We start from the raw sequence: 19,147 nt of genomic DNA on the forward strand, positions 1-19,147 counted from the left end.
CAGTTATTTATTTGAATCAATTTGTTGTCAGATTAACAAGAAGGAGTTTGTCAAAATAGCTGATCCACATGCAAACTGAAAAAGTTGTTTGAAAAAGATTATCTCATTTACAACAAATATCCTTCTGTAAGTTGTTGACATTATTTTCAGGGTAAATATGGGGTTTGGCTAACATATATACTTTAAGCTTCATTAAAAGGCAGAAAGTTGACTCCATTCAGTTTTAGGAATAAAACCTCATTTTATGAAGTATTAATTTTTAAAAAGAAAACCAGATATACTATTTGAATTGTTCACAGGGTCTGATTACCTGGACTATATTTCATTAGATCAGTCTAACTTTTAGATACTATTGAATGCAATGACTATTGACAGATAATTTTTTTCTAAACCAGGAGACTATATTAGACTGAACTCAGTGCTATCCAAGTTTACAAGATGTTCTAGAGGGGGGAAAAACTATGATTTATTTAATTATAAAAAGTAGAAATTTACCAAAGTCGTCGCTGCCCTTTCTTATTCTCTAACAAAGTATGCAAATGTTCCAGTTCTCAAACACTAAACATGTTGCAAATGCTGGAAAATGCCTGCCATACACAAAATTCGTTTGTCAGGGAAAGAAATCTAACTTCCCCCATTCACATTAAGATTTTCCAAATTCGTACAACTCAAATTCAACATTCAATTTGCTATAAATTCACAAGTTGCCTGGTTGACACCATTCAAAACAAAGTATCTCCATTATGCTCACATGATATAGTAGGTCAGACAGCAATTTTTTGTAGGGTGCAAAGTAATGCTTCTATCTGTGCTTTATTTAAATACAATATTCTCTCACATATGCGTGCTTTAAGTTGGGCGTATCATTGAAGTTGGCCATTGTCGAGGGAAGTCATTTTAAACAGAGGAAGGACCCGGAGGTTTGCTCTAGGTTTCTTCCCCTTGATTTTGCAACGCTTATCTCTGGCTGCCAACTGGCCTATTTCACCACCGCCCTCCCCACGCATCCTCCCTGCCAGCTGCATCTTGGAGCTTTCCAGGGACCAGAGCCCACTGGAATAGTCAGGTTGGGTGACATTTTTTATTCTTTAGAGTTAAGAATGCTTTCCTTGAAAGAAGGTGTGCCCCAGATTTTAGAGCTAGCCCTAAACATACTCTGGGAGAAAAAGCCTCCTTTTTTGGAGCCAATGTTTGCATTACTAAGTTTTGTTAGGAGTCTGATCTTTTTGGACAAAACACAGGAAATTCTTTTCATGCTGAAAATGGAATCTTTGCCTTATTTGCTATTTTCCACATAAGACCTCTACTACCTGTCTACCTCTTCCCTGTTTCCTGTGTTAAATATGTACTTAGTAAACAGTAATTACAGGGACAGGTTCCAAATCTGTTTTGCAAATGTCCAAGTTTTCAAAAATAATGATAAAACATACTTTCTTCATAAAATTCAGTGTGGTAAAATTTTAAATTTACTACCCTCAGGGACATACTGCAATCTCAATTTCAAGAAGAGAACAATGAAGGTTAAAGGCAACATAGGCTTAGATGTCAGGCCACTGGTTATGCTCAGCCGCTAGCTAAGAGTTAATTTTCTCTGACACTTGGCTTCAGCAGGAAGACAAATCACTGCTTACCCTGTGCCTTCAGATCAAAACAGTAAACTTAAAATGCCTGAGGAGAAGAATGAGCAGTGTGTTTACACATCTATCAGCCAAACAAGATTGTGAATTCCAGGAGAGCAGACTCTGTGTCTTGTTTCCTGTGTGTAGTACTCAGCCTGCCTGAAAGTAAGGGGCAATAAATGGATGAATGAGTGACCATTTACCCAGCTCTTGGGGTAAAGACCTCTCGCTTTCCCACTGTATTCTTACTGCTCCCACTGCAAAGGGGTCCTTGGAGTTTGCTTCCAGAAAGCAGACAGGCAAGCAGGCAGGCACCTTTGTGCACTAAACCCTGAGTGAGGAATAATATCTAATATCGTATGTACAGAGTCCACCTCTAGTCCCAAGTCCAGTTTTCTCCAACTACCAGTTTCGCGAGGAGAAAGTTCTGGTTGCTGTGAACAGATATCAGACTTGTTAGACACGTTATCAAATTTGAACTGTTCAATTCCAAACGTATTTTTTAAAATGCCTGTGTGCCAGGCACTGTGCCAACTGGTTAGGAGACAAAAGTGAGTTATGAGAGAGAGAGAGGAGAAATTGAGAGAAAGAGAGAGACAGAGATGCCTGTAAGGGGTCAGAGCTGAGGGAGCCCAGAAGTGGGATACTAAGCCTATAGATCTGAAAGAGGCTTCCCGAAGGTGATGACTCTTCTGCTGAATGTCGAAAAGATGAGGTAGAATTATCAAAGCAAAGTCATGAAGAAAGAGAATCTCAGGCTGGGGACACACCTTGAGTAGAGGCGAAGAATCTGGAGTCAGAGCGAAGCAAGTAGATGTCAGCGACCAGCTCCTTATTGCCCGAGCTTAGAGTGTGAGGCTGGAATGTGGGGGATGAGGCTGACAGAGAGATGAGAACCCTCCTAGACTAGGCTGAGACTTCATTTGGAAAGCTGTGGTGAACCACTAAAGGACTATAAGGGCTTAACTCACTCATCTGAATTACTGTGTGGCCTCTGACTCTCCCTTTGGCCTCTCTGTTTCCTCATCCTTCACCTCCGTGTATTTCTTATGCATGCTGAGTGTCCTTACCACGCTTCAAAAAGCACTATTAGCAGAAACATGGCCTGCTTAGGCAATCAAATTTTTCCCCCCAGAGCCTTTGTATATTATCATATGGAACAAGATCGCTTCCAATGCAATATGGTTCACAGGCTAGACTGCTCTGATAAAATTGAGAACATTCACATGGAAGACGCCAAAGGCCTCAGTCATTACATTCAGATTTTATACTTAACAATTCACCTAATCCCATCAAAGAGGAGAAAAGAAAACAAATTTCACTCAAAAAAAAAAAAATGAGCAACGAAGTCTTTCAGGACACTGCTTTATTTTTTTATTTTTTATGTTTAAAGATTTACATCCAAATTAGTTAGCATATAGTGAGACAATGATTTCAGGAGTAGATTCCTTAATGCCCCTTACCCATTTAGCCCATCTCTCCTCCCACAACCCCTCCAGCAACCCTCAGTTTGTTCTCCATATTTATGAGTCTCTTCTGTTTTGTCTCCCTCCCTGTTTTTATATTATTTTTGTTTCCCTTCCCTTATGTTCATCTGTTTTGTCTCTTAAAGTCCTCATATGAGTGAAGTCATATGATTTTTGTCTTTGTCTGACTAATTTCACTTACCATAATACCCTCCAGTTCCATCCACGTAGTTGCAAATGGCAGGATTTCATTCTTTTTGATTGCCGAGTAATGCTCCATTGTATATATATACCACATCTTCTTTATCCATTCATCCATTGATGGACATTTGGGCTCTTTCCATACTTTGGCTATTGTTGATAGTCCTGCTATAAACATGGGGGTGCATGTGCCTCTTTGAAACAGCACACCTGTATCCCTTGGATAAATGCCTAGTAGTGCAATTGCTGGGTCGTAGGGTAGTTCTATTTTTAGTTTTTTGAGGAACCTCCATACTGTTTTCCAGAGTGGCTGCACCAGCTTGCGTCCCAGACACTGCTTTAATTTATTTGTTGTAGATAATCTTGCATGTTCTGGAAACAATAAAATAAGAGGTGGTTTATGATCATACATCCCAATTGATTCTTTGTAGACCCAGGATGATGGGAGAGAGGTATGTGGTGGTGATAGAACATGGAGGCCACAAGCAATATCAGCTTCAGAGTTAACGACCTACTTTTCCCCTATCTCTTGCTCCAGTTCTTACCTCCTCATCTGTTTCTCTTGGTGCTATCAGGAGCATAAATGAGGGCTTCGGGAAGTGTGAAAGGCGAGGCTGATTAAAAAATATGTAGGGGTGCCTGGGTGGCTCAGTCGGTTAAGCGTCTGACTTTGGCTCAGGTCATGATCTCACATTTCACGGGTTCGAGCCCTGTGTCGGACTTTGTGCTGACATCTCAGAGCCTGGAGTCTGCTTCAGATTCTGTATGCATCTCTCTCTCTGCCCCTCCCCAACTCTCTCTCTCAAAAATAAATAAACATTAAAAAAATATGTAGATACTCTGAAGTTCACTTACCACGTGTTTTGGACTGAACTGTATCCCTCCAAAATTCATATGTTGAAGCCCTTGCGTCCAATGTGACTGTATTTGGAGATAGGGCCTTTAAGGGGATAGTTAAGGGAGGATGTAAAAGGTGGGACCATGATGCATTGGACTGGTGTCCTTATAGGAAAAGAAAGAGACATGAGAGATATCTCTCTCTCCTCGTGCACGGAGACCATATGACCACATAGCAAGAAGGTGGCTGCCTGCAAGCCAAGGAGAGAGATTTCACCAGAAACCAAACGTGCTGACACCCTGATTTGGACTTCTGGCCTCCAGAACTAGGATGAAATAAATGTCTGTTGTTTAAGCCATGTGGTCTGTGGTATTTTGTTATGGCGGCCTGAGTGGACTAATTGAACAAGGTTATCCCTACATTTCATGTAACCTCTGCCTTGCAAAATTCAGAGTCCGGCCCATGCTGGAGTAGACTGGGAATATACACACTTAGGTCCTTTTTCCGAAACAACAAAAAAACAAAAACAAAAAAGTCTTCTTTAAGTGTATAAGAAACATACATGGGCGTAGTAAAATGTTCATATAATACATATGGGATTTGAGGACACTTAAATTCTTCTACTCATCCCAGACCCTCATTCCTGCACTCCTCCATCCCAGAGGCAACCCCTGGAAAATATCACTGCTAATACACTAGAATATAGACAAATGAATAAACATAGATAACCCCTCTTTTTATAGAAGTTAGAACATGCTACATATACTGTCCTGAATCTTGGTTTTTTTACTTATCAATATTTCATGTAAACTCATTTCATAATAGATATATCTGTAGAGGGGTTTCATATTTTAAAAGTTATGATTTTTAAGAATATAGCACAATTTATATAACCTGTCTTCTGTTGACAGGACATTCAGGATTTTTTAACCTTTGTGCTTCAATACAAATAATACCACAACAAAATATTTGCACATTCATCTAAAATACATTCTTAGAAATGAGATTCTGGTTCAAAAATATTTGCATTTTTAGATATTGTATGTTTATTTTATAGAAATTGCCAAATGCAAACATTCTTCTGACATCTGGAGACAGTAGGAGGCATTTAGTTGGCTCCCAGGCTGTATCTTTCCGTGACGTCATTATCAAAGGTCTTTCCTAAACAACCTGCATAGTCTAAATGCCATATGATTAACCTGAACTTGACCAAGGGAACCAACCTGGAATGCTAGGTCACAGAGGAAGTCACCTGATCTGCTGAGCAAACAAGCCTTCTTTCTGTTATTACTCATGCCTCTAGGACTCTTTCCTCTTCCAACCTGCTGCCACGTGAATTGCTGTAACTCAACTCTTCAGATTCTTCTCAGTTTCTACCTAGGAAGAGAAGACAAGGGGAATAAAAATTTAAGGACTGTGTTTCACTCCCACACCCTAGGGAACATGCTTAGTTTTCTTTAATAAGCCTTGGGGAGAGAAGATTATTTTCTTGAGAAAATGTTCAATGTATTCATTGGCACTTTGAACAGAGCTGGACTGCTTCAGAGGATCACACCAGTTTGGCTCACGTGAGTCAAGAGTATTTCAGCTTTTTATTTTCTGTATTCCCTCTGTGGAGAAGGAAAGTGCTGAGAACCGTTTGCACTAATAAACTCTTCCAAAAGACCTGAGAGCATGAGCATTTTCCCAAGTCTAGATATTTTCCCTCATACAAGTGGATCCCCTGGAGAAGTGACAAATAAACTCTGATCAAGTCTTACTAGATTCATGTGATGTTTTATTTTATTAAAAAAATTTTTTTTAATGTTGGGCTGCCTGCGTGACTCCATCAGTTGAGCATCCGACTTCAGCTCAAGTCATGATCTCATTGTTCATGAGTTCGAGCCCCATGCTGGGCTCTGTGCTGACAGCTCAGAGCCTGGAGCCTGCTTCCGAGTCTGTGTCTCCTTCTCTCTCTGCCCCTCCTCCACTCATGCTGTCTCTCTCTCTCTCTCTCTCTCTCTCTCAAAATAAATGAATAAACATTAAAATTTTTTAATGTTTATTCATTTATTTTGAGAGAGAGAGAGAGAGAGTGCAAGGGGGGAGAGAGGAAGAGGGAGAGAGAGTTCCAGGCAGTCTCTTCTCTGTCAGCACAGAGCCTAATGCTGGGCTCGAATTCATGAACTGGGAGATCATGACCTGAGCAGAAGTCGGACACTCAACTAACTGAGCCACCCAGGTACCCCTAGATTCATGTGTATGTTTTAAACCTTGATTTGGTGGTTTGAGGTACAGAAGCACCAGGGGATTTGTAGTTTACTAAAATAACCACACATTCTAGTCCATTCAACAATCCATAGGGGCCTTCCTGGGCTTTTGGAACATTTCTCCTCTTGCTAAAATTATCTTGCGTTTGTTACTTACCATTGGAAATAAACATCATCTGAAATGTCTTTGAGTGAAGTTAGTGGGGTTTTCTGATCCTTCAGCCTGAAGTGTCACCTCAGAGAATGCTAATGACCCTGACTTAAGGTCACACAACACATGGCCTTCTCCCTCTTAATGCTTATCCCAGTACAATTTTATTTTATTTGTTGATTAATATTTAAATCCTACCTCCTATGAGCTTCTTGAGGGTATAATAGTGTTTGATTTTCTTCAACATGCATCTAGTACGTCTTTGCTAACAGTTAGTAGATTCACACATTAGTTATAAGCAGAGTCCAACAGTGAATGCAGGATCATAAGGGTGATTTGGGGCCCAACGTAAAACTGAGAGATGAGTGCAAATCGTCTCTTAAATTAGAGAATGGTGTCAAAGAATATATTAATCCAGGACTGAAAGCCCATTACCTAGATCTCACAAATATATATTTAAGTAAATCCGTGGTTTGTCTAAAAGAAATAGCCTCCTGCTAAAGTACCCTTGTTTGATCTATACCAGTGGTTCCCAGAAGTGTGGTCCCTGGTTCAACACCACTGGGAAACTTGCTGGGAATGCTCATTCTCGGGCCTCAGTCAGACCTACTGAATCAGAAATTCTGGGGGAGGGGCCTACCAGTCTCTTTTAATAAGTATCCAGGTGGTTTTGGCACACAAAAATTTGAGAATGACTGAGATACACAAATCTTATCACTTTCAAATGGTAGAAGGAGGCAGACTCATGAAAACATGGAGTCTAGGTTTCTTGCTGGAAATGTAAACAAAAAATGAAAGAAAGAACTGGACCAAAGTCTGCACAGAATTTTTAGCTGTGTTCAATAGTTCAACAGTTCCCTGCCTTGGAGACAGCAGCCCCACCACATTTTCAGCCTCACTGACATCACTGTTTTTGTACAATCTCATTTAGGGCCTCGCCTATCTGCATACAAAGCCCTGAAAAGTCCCTCTCATACCAAAGATGATCTGAGAATAATTGCATGACCTAAAAAAATTTATTGAGATAATAATATTGAGACAAATAATGTAATATAAAATAATAGTGATAACAGTCAATATGGATAGAAAAGAAGTAGAATAAAATTAAGAGCACAGGCTAGGTTTAAGCTGCTTGGTTTTGAATTTTGACTCTATCACTTTCTAGTTGCATGACTTTGATCAAGTTATTTTACTTTTTGTAGTTTTGTTTCCTCATTTATAACCAGGAGTTCAATAATAGTTTATTCAGTTCCTATTTCATATAGTCACTATGAGGATTAAATGAAAGAATATATATGGCCTTGGCACATGGTTCATGCTCAATAAATATTAACCATATAATATGCAGAATGTGTACACACACACACACACACACACACACACACACACCCTGTCTTGCCCCCATGGCCTCCCCAGGTTGAATCCCAGGTAGTGCGACAGCAGAGCTCTTGCTGTAAGTTTAAGATATAACAGATGGTGCGAGGGTGGGGGTGGGCGTCGCGGCGCCTGGGTGGCTCAGTTGGCTGAGCGTCCGACTTCAGCTCAGGTCATGATCTTGCGATTCATGAGTTTGAGTCCTGAGTGGGGCTCTGTGCTGACAGCTCAGAGCCTGGAGCCTGTTTCGAATTCTTTGTCTCCCTCTCTCTCTGCCCCTCCCCTGCTCACACTCTGTATCTCCCTCTCTCTCAATAAATAAACATAAAAAGAAAATAAAAATAAAAGGTATAACAGACAGAGTGTCTGTGTGGCTCAGTTAGTTAAGCACCCGACTCTTGATTTTAGCTCAGGTCATTATCTCATGGTTTGTGAGTTCTAGAGCCATGTCAGGCTCTGTGCTGACAGCAAGAAGCTTGCTTGGGATTCTTTCTCTCCCTCTCTCCCTGCCCCTCCTCTGCTCACGCTCTCTCTCAAAATAAGTAAATAAACTAAAAAAAGAAAAAAAAAAGGATATAACAGAAAGAGAACTGAGTGCTCTTCCAGGGAAACTATTAGCCTCAATGAGAAGACATGCCCAGCCTGCTTTCCCTACCCCTTCAGTAGCACACATCCTAACATGTTGAAGCAGGTGTAACCAGGAACTGTAGTCAGTGTGTTTCTGGTGAGAAGGTGAACCTCCCAGAGGGAGAGAGGGGTCCAGAAATTTATGTCTTAAGAAATAAAAATTACCAGCAGGTCCAGAAGTGGTCCCGTGGCTGGGAGAAAGGAAGTCAGAAGGACGTGGAGTGACTCCGGGGTTGGGTATGGATCCAGCTACACCTTGGAGGTCACCAATGCCAAAGAGCTGAGCTGGTCCTGGCTGACAAAGTCTGGTGACTATCTGAGGGACGTCCCTGAGAAGAGGAAGAATGCTCAGGTAACAAGCAGCCAGAAAGACAAATGTTCACCCGGACTCTCTTTGAGCTTTTTAAAATGTTTATGTTTGAGAGAGACAGAAAGAGAGACAGAGTGCAAACAGGGGAGGGGCAGATAGACATGGAGACAGAATCTGAAGCAGGCTCCAGACTCTGAGCTGTCAGCACAGAGCCCGTTGCTGAACTTGAACCCAGGAACCACAAGATCATGACCTGAGCCGAAGTCAGACGCTTAACCAACTGAGCCACCCAGGCGCCCCTCCCTGAGTCTCTTTGTATAGCGGCCTCTCAGCAAAGAGGGGGATCAAATCCATAACAGTACAATGTTGGCAAAAACCACATTTAACAAGACAAATCTATCATAACAAACAGGCTAGGGGAAAAAAAAACTATTAAGATGGCATTAAATGCCCATATTTTTTAGCTGTAAAAAGAGGTTCTAGAAGACATCTGTTTTCAAAATATGTCAGATTCATCAATGTGTGAAGCAGCTGTGCCAGTAGGTGACCCTTCTGTTTAGGAGACACTGTGTCTGCGTTGGCAGCAGCAGAGGAGAGGTTACCACAAATTTCACATAGGAATCCTGTATCCCTTGTAAAGGGGAAAATTTAGAATCGCTCGCATTGGCTGCTTCCCTTCCAACTTGGAGCAAGATGCTGGGGTAATCAGCGAACGTTTCATACACTATCACGATCTTTCCAGGGCCTGGTCTGCACATACATGTATAAGAAAGTGCAGCATGAAGAGATCTCTTTCCTCCACCCAGCCCTGTCCTTGCACACCGTAGGGGAAAGAGGCCCTAGTCACCTTCACTTTAACTCTGCATCGGGAATAAGCAACAAAGAAATCTTCCAAATACAGGTGCACAGCCATACTGTCTCAATATAGCACCTGGCTGTGGAAATAATGATGTCTCTTTGTCCGCACATGCTTATATGCACAGATTGATATTTGAAAAGATGTTCCCCCAAAAAGCCAATTGTTATCTCTAAGTGGTGATATTTGGGGACATTCTCCTTTCTCTTTTATACTTCTCTATCGTGCTCAGTTTTTAGAAAAAAACATTTATCATTTTTATAATCTGAAAAATGAAGCTATTTTAATCTTGGGGAAAAACATTATTGTGTGTGTTGAAAGCCTAAAATGTAATAAAAATGCAGAGTCACATTACTATGTTGCACCCTAAAAACATAGTGAAAGGCACTTTCATGCAAACATAATAGATGAGGTTGTGAAGAAGTATGCACTGTCCATGCTGCTGGGGGGAAGAAGTGGATACAATCTTCCTAGGGAATAATTTGCCAATGTGTGTCAAGAGCATTAAAAAGGTGCATTCTAGAAGGTCCAGAAATTCTGCTTAGGAATCTATATTAAGAAAATAATTAAGGGGAGCCTCAGGGATGGCTCAGTTGATTAAGCGTCCGACTCTTGATTTCAGCAAGGTCAAGATCTCAGAGTTCATGAATTCAAGCCCCATATTGTTATGAACAAAAGCAAGACATAAAACTTTGCTTGTAGTGTGAACCCATTTCTGTTTAAAAAGAAAAACACACTACATAACCTGTATATTTACATTCTTTTCTTTTAGCTTATCTGTTTTGTCTAATTTTTCTACAATCAAGATGATTTACTTGTGTGATTAGAAGTTAAATAGCAAGAGGAATATTAATCAAAAATGTTCAAATTTATAAAATAGCTTGTGTGATCTCCTTTACACACACACACACACACACACACACACACACACACACATTTTATTATACTGATGGTTACTCATTCCAGGTTTTAATAAAGCCTATACATGATCTGGTACCGGCTTCAAGGATAGCCATAAAAATATTTTTAGAGTTGGCTTAATCAAATGTAATCTCTAATATAGTACTGTTTCATTTAACCACCAACCAGCTGTCTTTATCTACAATTCTGTGATTTTCTATTGGCATATCCGAGATAGATTTTCTCATTTCTTTCAAAAGTTTTCTTAATTGAGACTTCATGTTAAAATCCAAGGGTCACAGTTTGTAGGGAAGGTTGCATTCAAAAGGTACATATTTTTGTATTTTAAATATGTGCCTCCCATTTTGGTATTCTTAGGTGAGGGAGGGCTGGTTCTGTATAACGGAAGAAAGAAGAAATTAGGTTTTAAAAAGTTTCATTCAGGGGCAGAATGTCTAAGCTTCCAATTTGATTGACTGAGTCATTCCCATTAAAAGCAAACTGTAATTTTCATTGGAATAGAAATCAGTGTGATTTAACACATCCCTTTTTATGGAAGATTGCATTTCACAGCCTATAAGAAGATCACAAGTGACAAAAAAAAAAAAAAAAAGCAAAATTCTCACCAGCACAATTTTATCATGAAAATGCCTATTTAGGTCTATATTTTATACAAGAAACCAAAGACGTCATTGAAGGGCAATACATTCTGTAAAAGAAACCTCAGTGATAAACGCCTGACGAGAGTATTAAGAGCCTTGGGGACAAATAAAGAGTGAGTTATTTTGTTGACTTTTCCCCAATTCTGATAAAGATAGCTCAACAGCCAGCTCTCATGCTTATTTTTTAAGAATTAAGTGATCTGAATTATTTCTCCGTTGGTCCAAAGAATAAGTTTGCTTTCCCAGTTAATGTTTTATACCTACAGTTTTTCAAAGATTTGCAGTGTTCAGATTATTTTCTGTTTTATAATCTGTGGTCTGAAGCTCTGAGAGGCTGGAAATTAAGAGGTAAAGGGTTTAAATATAGTTGATAATTTGGGAGTTTGAGTGATACGTTGTTGTTTGGTGTTAGTAAAGATGCCTGGATATCCCTCTTTCTTTTAAATCATTTAGTCAAATATATAAAAGTGATTTAAAGATTTGAGATTCAAGATAGAATATAGTATTTCTCTTGTAAGAATGCTGTCAGTATAATAAAAAGACAGTTCTCTTATTTGAAAAGGAAACTGCAGGGGTGCCTGGGTGGCTTAGTCAGTTAAGTGTCCAACTTCAGCTCAGGTCATGATCTCACAGTTCATGAGTTCAAGTCCCATGTCAGGCTCTGTGCTGACAGCTGAGGGCCTGGAGCCTGCTTTGGATTCTGTGTCTTCCTCTGTCTGCCCCTCCCCAGCTCACACTCTGTCTCTCTGTCTCAAAAATAAATTAACATTAAAAAAGAAAAGACAAGTGCATTTTTTTCCTTGAATTTTTGAATTAGAGAATCTGTGTAAAATTGACCATCTTTTTTTTTTCATAACATTCATGTGTGTGAATCAAAGTATTTTATTTCAAAAAGATCATTAAAAATATTAGTTCTTATCCTCAGAGGAAAATAGTTGTATTCCTCTACTTAAAAAAAGAAAAGCCATGGGGTGCCTGGGTGGCTCAGTCGGTTGAGTGTCCAACTTCGGCTCAGGTCATGATCTCAGGGTTTGTGGGTTTGAGCCCCGTGTCAGGCTGTGGGCTGTCAGCTCAGAGCCTGGAGCCTGCTTCAGATTCTGTGACTCCCTCTCTCTCTCTGCCCCTCCCCCACTCATGCTCTGTCTCTCTCTGCCTCTCAAAAATAAAGAAACATAATCAACACATTTTTTTAAAAGAAAAGCTTACTTATTAGGTTTATAGGCACATGTGTAATTCAGAAAAAACACTATTATTGCCGATATCAATGTTCCAATCTGCTTTTTACTTACATTCACGTGTTTGATACTAATATTTGTGTTGATTTAAAAAATCCTGTTGGGGCGCCTGGGTGGCGCAGTCGGTTAAGCGTCCGACTTCAGCCAGGTCACCATCTCGCGGTCCGTGAGTTCGAGCCCCGCGTCAGGCTCTGGGCCGATGGCTCAGAGCCTGGAGCCTGCTTCCGATTCTGTGTCTCCCTCTCTCTCTGCCCCTCCCCCGTTCATGCTCTGTCTCTCTCTGTCCCAAAAATAAATAAAAAACGTTGAAAAAAAAATTTTTTTTTTAAAATAAAAAAAATAAAAAATCCTGTTGATGGTGGGGTTTTTTTTGCGTGTTTTTAACAAGCAAAAAAATGGACAAATTAGTCATTGTCAAAAGACCAGCGTGACTGTGGGGAAAAAACCATCATCCTTAAAAGGAAAGAAGAGGCTATTTCACAATCTTCAGAACACACAGCTATATACCAGATTAAAGAGTGTTTGCCTTTTTGATATGGCTGCTTGGCTTACACAAAACAGGGGAGATGTCAGACATTTCCCAGCTAATGGAGTAATCGAAGGCCAAGTAATGGGTCAATGCTCAGTGACCGATTTTACAATAAAAATGAACCTACAGTGAGACTTTGTGAAGTATCAGTTGCATAAGATATGCCCACATACATAGCTGCCATATCTTGATAATCTCACCAAATGGCAGCCAGTCATAGGCTAGGCAGCAACCTAGTCCTTGGACAAAGAGATAAGGTGAGCCAATCCATTTCCCTCTCATGAATTAGAGCTCTGAAATACCTAAAGATTTTAGTTAATGGTGGGAGCTATGGCTTGAAAGCAATGACAAAAGATGGAACCAGAGAAACTTTCATGAGCCACATACATGCTTAAGTTATAAGAAACAGAAACCATGGGTGAGGAGAGGACACTGGTCAGTGAAAAGAATATACTAAAATAAATGTGTAAAGAAAAGCAGAGATTCAGAGACAGAGAGAAGGCGAGTGGTCGAGCAAGCAAGAGAGGGGTTGGTCCCAGAGTTTCTCGAAGTTTTCTTGTACTAGTTTAGTCTGTGTGAACTCTTGCAATAACATCTTTCTTCCTTCCTTCCTTCCTTCCTTCCTTCCTTCCTTCCTTCCTTCCTTCCTTCCTTCCCTCCCTCCCTCCTTCCCTCTTCCTTCCTTCCTTCCCTCCTTCCCTCCTTCCCTCTTCCTTCCTTCCTTCTTTCCTTCCTTCTTCTCTCCCCCCCCCCTTCTTTTCTCTGGTAAATTAAATTATCAAAAGGGTCAAACCACTAGTAGGCTTTAGAAGAAAACAAAACAAAACAAAGTATGTTACATTCATGCAATATAACATTACAAACAAGAGGATATAGTTTTTAGAAAACAAATTGTCTGTAGCAGTTTACCTAGTGGAACTCTGTTGTCCAGGCTTGCCCACAACCCTCTCACCTTATTTTGGTAATAGATCTTTGATTTTCCTTTGGGGACTAACCCACACCCACTGACATGTCACCTCTGCCACCACCTGTCCAGGATGGGCATGAGACTCAGTTCTAACCAATCAGTGGATCCTGACACTCAGACTACAGTCATAGATAGATAATAGCCATGACAGCATTATATAATTTTGAATCACTTTAATTCTAAAGAAAAATGTAACAAATAATGTGTGGAGAAAGAAGGAAAAGGTGCAGTTAAGATTTGGGGGCTTATATAATAGCAAAAAATAAAGAGACCTAAATAAAAGACCAACTTCCAAACTCTGCTATTAATTACCTAAGTGACCTGAGTCAAGCCCTTCCCTTCTCTGAGCTTCAGTTTCCTTATTCATGGTATGAGGAGCTCAACGCAACTGTAATCAGGGTCTCTTTTCCTTCCTAAATCTCTAAGCCTTTCTTAAATTTAGAAATTCAGCAGTCAAGTCCGCACCTCCACTTTGGGCATTTTCAGAAGTGCAGGTGCTACACCTTGGTTTATGACAATGATCTTTTCACAGTCTTGGCCCTCAGGGAACTTGCAATGGATGATTTTGAAGTAGGCCAAAAATCTCCCTTCCCTTCCCTGCGGTCTAAGCTTTTGACCTTATCATTCCCAACCATTAAAACTTGTCCTCTTTAATGACAGTTAATCAGGAAACGAATCTCTGTGACACCTTGCTTCATTTTTTTCTCCCCTGGAGACTTCCTGTCTTCTTCCCTTTCTTCATTCCAGGAACACTGATACATTTGACAGAGGTCATCGGGCCACATGGAAAGAAATGATGTTTTATTCATAATTGATTTACAGAGCATTTCAGAATCCAAAAGGTAGACCGATCCACTAAATGGAGGCAGGGTAGTTCTATTACAGATTCGAGGTATTTTGAAGGATCTTTCTCCTCAATGTGCAGTATATATAAGGATGGTCTTGGCTATGTTCAGCCACTTAAAGTTGAAAGAACCCAACTGTGGCTTCTGTATCATCAATTAGCTCTATTACTTGCAGACTAGACATTCAGGTGACTGGTTGATCTAGTTTTTCCAGCTGGATTAGCAGCTCAGATCCAGTGTGAAGGTCTCTTCAGATATCAAAGCTACTGTAAAGTCTTGGATCTTTGAAGCAATGATTACCCTTCTTTAACCCAACCAGTAAACCTTCTTTCTACCTCCCTGGACACTAGAAATTCCAAATACCCTACTGCAGCTCCTGCCCTTCCAGGTTGGATAAGGAAAGTACGGCACTTAAAAAATGGTTCCTGTTAACATGTTACTTTTAGCTAGGAGACTAGGGGAGTAGTTGGCACTTTCTTACTCCCCTGGGTGAATTCTCTCTGCAGAAACTAGAACCAAATTTATTACTGACTTGCCCACTCTTGGGGCTGCTAGAATTGGGAGGTGAGAGGGTGTGGGCAGAAATACAATGCCCAAGACTCTACAGTATTTCCAAGGGTGGTGCAAATCCCTAGAAGGCAAAATGAAGGATTTATTTGGAGGGGCGAGGACAGGGAGGAAAATACACCACTGTGAAGATGAAAAGCAGAAAATGTGGAAACAGTGTAGGAATGAGGGGGTAAGAAGTGCCAAAGACAAATTTACTACCCTCACAATTTTGTTTCAATCAGATCTACCCACTAAGCAGTAAACTCATTGATTGCTCCAAGGGGTGGGGGGCATAAGAACCTTATCTGGGTTGACTTTTCCAAGTGGGGAAGGGGAGAGTAGGAGATCTCAGTGAGACACAAAGACTGTGGTATCATTTACCCCTACCTTACCTAGGCATCTGTTGAATGCTTTTCTTCTTTAAGTGGTTTGAGACAATCCTTGGACTTAAAACCAATGAGAATGAATTGAATGTTAAAAATACCCACTTCACTGAGGAAGTGATTGGATTAATTAGATTCTCTTTGTGTTATTTTTAGTTCTGGTATATTTGATTGTCTTTTTTTTTTTTTTTTTCTTTTTTAAACAAAGCTACACTTTAGCAAGTGAGCAGTTGGCAGTATGAGATGAGTGAACTGCCATAAACTCTTTGTAGCTTCCCTGATTCTTTGCAATGCCTGCTACTACAGGTTATCACAATTCATTATAATAATAGAAACCCCGATTTCCTGGAAAGAATGTGCTCTCTTTTTTTCCAATTTTTTAAATGTTTATTTATATTTGAGAGAGAGAGAGAGAGAGAGAGAGAGAGAGAGAGAATGAGTGGGGGAGGAGCAGAGAGAGATGGAAACAGAATCTGAAGCAGGATCCAGGCTCGGAGCTGTCAGCACAGAGCCCGATGTAGGTAGGGCTCAAACTCATGAGCCATGAGATCATGACCTGAGTCGAAGTCGGATGCTTAATGGACTGAGCCACCCAGGTGCCCCAAGAATGTGCTCTAACTCTTTCAAGAAACTAGAAAATAGTTAAGGACTTAAATTTTTTTCTCCTTTTGGTGTCGAATCTTGCTCTCAAAACAAGTTTTTGTAAATTTGTTTTGGTTTTTATTGTTAATCTTACCTTTAACCTTCATGAAGTCAAGGATTTCTATATGGTTTGTTCACTTCTGATCCCCAGGGCCTACAGGATAGTAGACATTCAATAACTACATGTTGAATGAATGAGTGAGTGAATGAACCCATGAATCATAAGTAAATAGCACTTTGGTACCTATCAATACAGAATGCTGAGCTAGGGTTAGGGTTAGGGTAGAGCTATCAAGTCACAACTTTGAGCAGTATGATGACAACATTCTAAAAGACAAGATGAAGGCACTTAGTAGAGTTAAAAAAAATGCTAATTACACAAAATGAAGGAATTTTTATGGAAGCACTTCAAAACATTAGAAGTTATATAAATATATTATTAGTTAAACTTTTGCATATGTATGACTTTCAATCTTAATGTTTATTGTGTTTGACTTGCAATTGATTCCACTAGTAAAGGCGCTGTGCTATGGCCAAAGATGCCAAGTGAGATTTTCGAGTCTCTGTTAAATATGTGAAGTTTCCACAAATACCTAGAGGTCTGGTATGTTTCCTGAAGAGGCAGAAGATCAGGCGTTGTGATAAGGTAAAGAGACACTTCCATTCCATCAGAGTTCACTGGGGAGGAAACCAACAGCACAGAGGCAGCCTGTGTTAAAATGGCTAGGATACATTCACTTTGCCATTTGAAGGAATTCAGCAGAACAGACGAGAGCTACATAAGCAAAAAAGCTCAAGTCCACACAAGAAAGTCTTATCTGAATGCTTTGCTCACTTGGAAAAGAATAAGTCTAGGACTGTCCAACTTCCACAACAAAGCAGAGCTTTGGTAAATTCCCATCATCTAGGAAGTAGAGCTTTTTTTTGCTAAGCTAGCTATCTGCAGATCTCCTAGGTGTAAAAAAGAGTGAAAAAAGGTCACCAGATATATAGGTAGATGGGCTGTGATCACAGGTCTTGAAGTATTGGGGGAATGTAAAAACCATCTAGCGATGAAGCTTGGCTTTGTTGGGGGGGGCGTCTGGGTGGCTCAGTCGGTTAAGCTGGTCTTTGTTCTGTCTCTGAATTCAATGATTAAAAAAAATTTGTTTTTATTCCATCTATTAAATGTGAATATATCCGTGAATTCTGCCATTCCTGGTCCTCGGAGCTCCAAATGCCTGAAATAGGAACAGCTGTAGTGTGAATTAGTTGGCCTAAGCTCTTGGGCTGCTTCCAACTTCGCTACTGCTCATGCCCCTCAGGTCAAGGAAAGAAGTGATGTAATGCACTTAGCTGGGCCACTTTAATTACAATGCAATGGGGAGGGGGAGGGGTTACAGGCGGTGACAAGTTTAGCGCATGACTTGCCCTGGGATGCAGGAAACAAAAACACGGACAACCATTGGCTGCGTCCACTTCCGACCCGGTATCTAGCTCCAAGTCTGGAACCTTGAAACACTTATTTCCTGGGAAGAGGGGTGGCGCTAGCCCACAGAGCGTCAACCATAAACATACAGCACACACACACACACACACACACACACACACACACACACACACGGAGGCTGGCAGCGTCCTCCCCGCTGAGATGGGCGTGGGGCCGAGCGCTTGGCCCACGGTCCCCAGAAGGTTCCCCCAAAGCCCGCCACAGCAGCCGGGCTCAGCGCTCGGAGCCCGCGGAGGACCCGCGTCCGCGGAAACTGGTGTCACTCGGGCCCGCTCTAAGTGAGCCGCGCTGGCGTCATTCATTCGCAGTGTCCGGAGCGTCCTTCCAGCTGCAAGCGGGGCTTCGCCGCAGGTGCCAGTGGCCCCGACGCGGAGCGTTACCGCGCGGTGACCTCGAGGGCGCGGAGCGGCTAGAGACTGAGGAGATCTGGAGCTCGGCTAGGTGCTGCTGTAGCAGCCGCGCCCCAGCCCAGCTCGGCGCTCGCCGCGGGGCCGTGTCGGCTGCAGGCTCCCGCAGCCCTGCTCGCCGCCGCCGATCCGGATCCCGGGACTGAGCGCCACCACTTCCTCCTCCTCCTCCCGCTCTTCTTCCTCCTCCTCCTCCTCCTCCTCCTCCTCCTCCTCCTCCTCCTCCTCCTCCTCCTCCTCCTCCTCCTCCTCCTCCTCCTCCTCCTCCCGCTCCTCGCGCCGCCGTGGGCCGGAGCCGGGCTGCGGGGCGGCGGGCCTGGGCGTCTGCGGCCGCGGGCTCGCGGGGGGCGGCGCCGCTGCGGGGAGGATGCTGCTCGCCGCACCCGCGTCCTCGCCGTCCTCCCCGGCCGCCCGCGGGGGCTTTGTTGTGGCCCGGGCTCCGCGGACCGCCGCCTGGTGAAGTCGCTCTTCGCCGCCGCACCTAGCGAGCGGGAGGGCGCGCGTGTGCCCGGGAGTGCGCGCCTGTGCGCGCCGGTGTGTGCAGGACCTGACCCTCGGGCCCATTGTGCGTCCGCCCGCGGCGCCCGGGAACATGTGGGTGAACCCCGAAGAGGTGCTGCTGGCCAACGCGCTGTGGATCACGGAGAGGGCCAACCCCTACTTCATCCTGCAGCGGAGGAAGGGGCACGCGGGCGATGGAGGCGGCGGCGGCGGACTAGCGGGTAAGGACCGGCGGCCAGTCCCTGCGGGAGGGGCCGGGAGCGCTGCGGCGCCGCCCGAGGCCCTAGGCTGCGGGCGCCCGGGACGCCGCCCGGTCCCCCGGGGCCGGGCGACCCGCCCCACTTTGG

At 42.4% G+C, this 19,147-nt stretch overlaps 1 protein-coding gene and 1 long non-coding RNA gene across 2 annotated transcripts in view; both read left to right on the plus strand.

Annotated features, from left to right (window-relative positions):
• Positions 1–646: 646 nt before the first annotated feature.
• LOC131506126 (uncharacterized) lies at positions 647–4,478 on the plus strand. Its single transcript, XR_009258743.1, has 2 exons — positions 647–1,784; positions 4,296–4,478. It is a non-coding gene; the product is annotated as an uncharacterized LOC131506126 (long non-coding RNA).
• Positions 4,479–17,802: 13,324 nt separating this feature from the next.
• The window catches only part of TBC1D9 (TBC1 domain family member 9), a 116,583-nt gene continuing 115,238 nt past the window's right edge, over positions 17,803–19,147 (plus strand). Inside the window, exon 1 of the mRNA XM_058721311.1 lies at positions 17,803–19,021. Within this exon, the coding sequence (XP_058577294.1) occupies positions 18,892–19,021 (130 nt within the window). The 5' untranslated portion in view covers positions 17,803–18,891. The remainder of the gene's footprint in view (positions 19,022–19,147) is intronic.

Source organism: Neofelis nebulosa, chromosome 3 (assembly GCF_028018385.1).
Source record: "Neofelis nebulosa isolate mNeoNeb1 chromosome 3, mNeoNeb1.pri, whole genome shotgun sequence".
NCBI classification, from domain to species: Eukaryota; Metazoa; Chordata; class Mammalia; order Carnivora; family Felidae; genus Neofelis; species Neofelis nebulosa.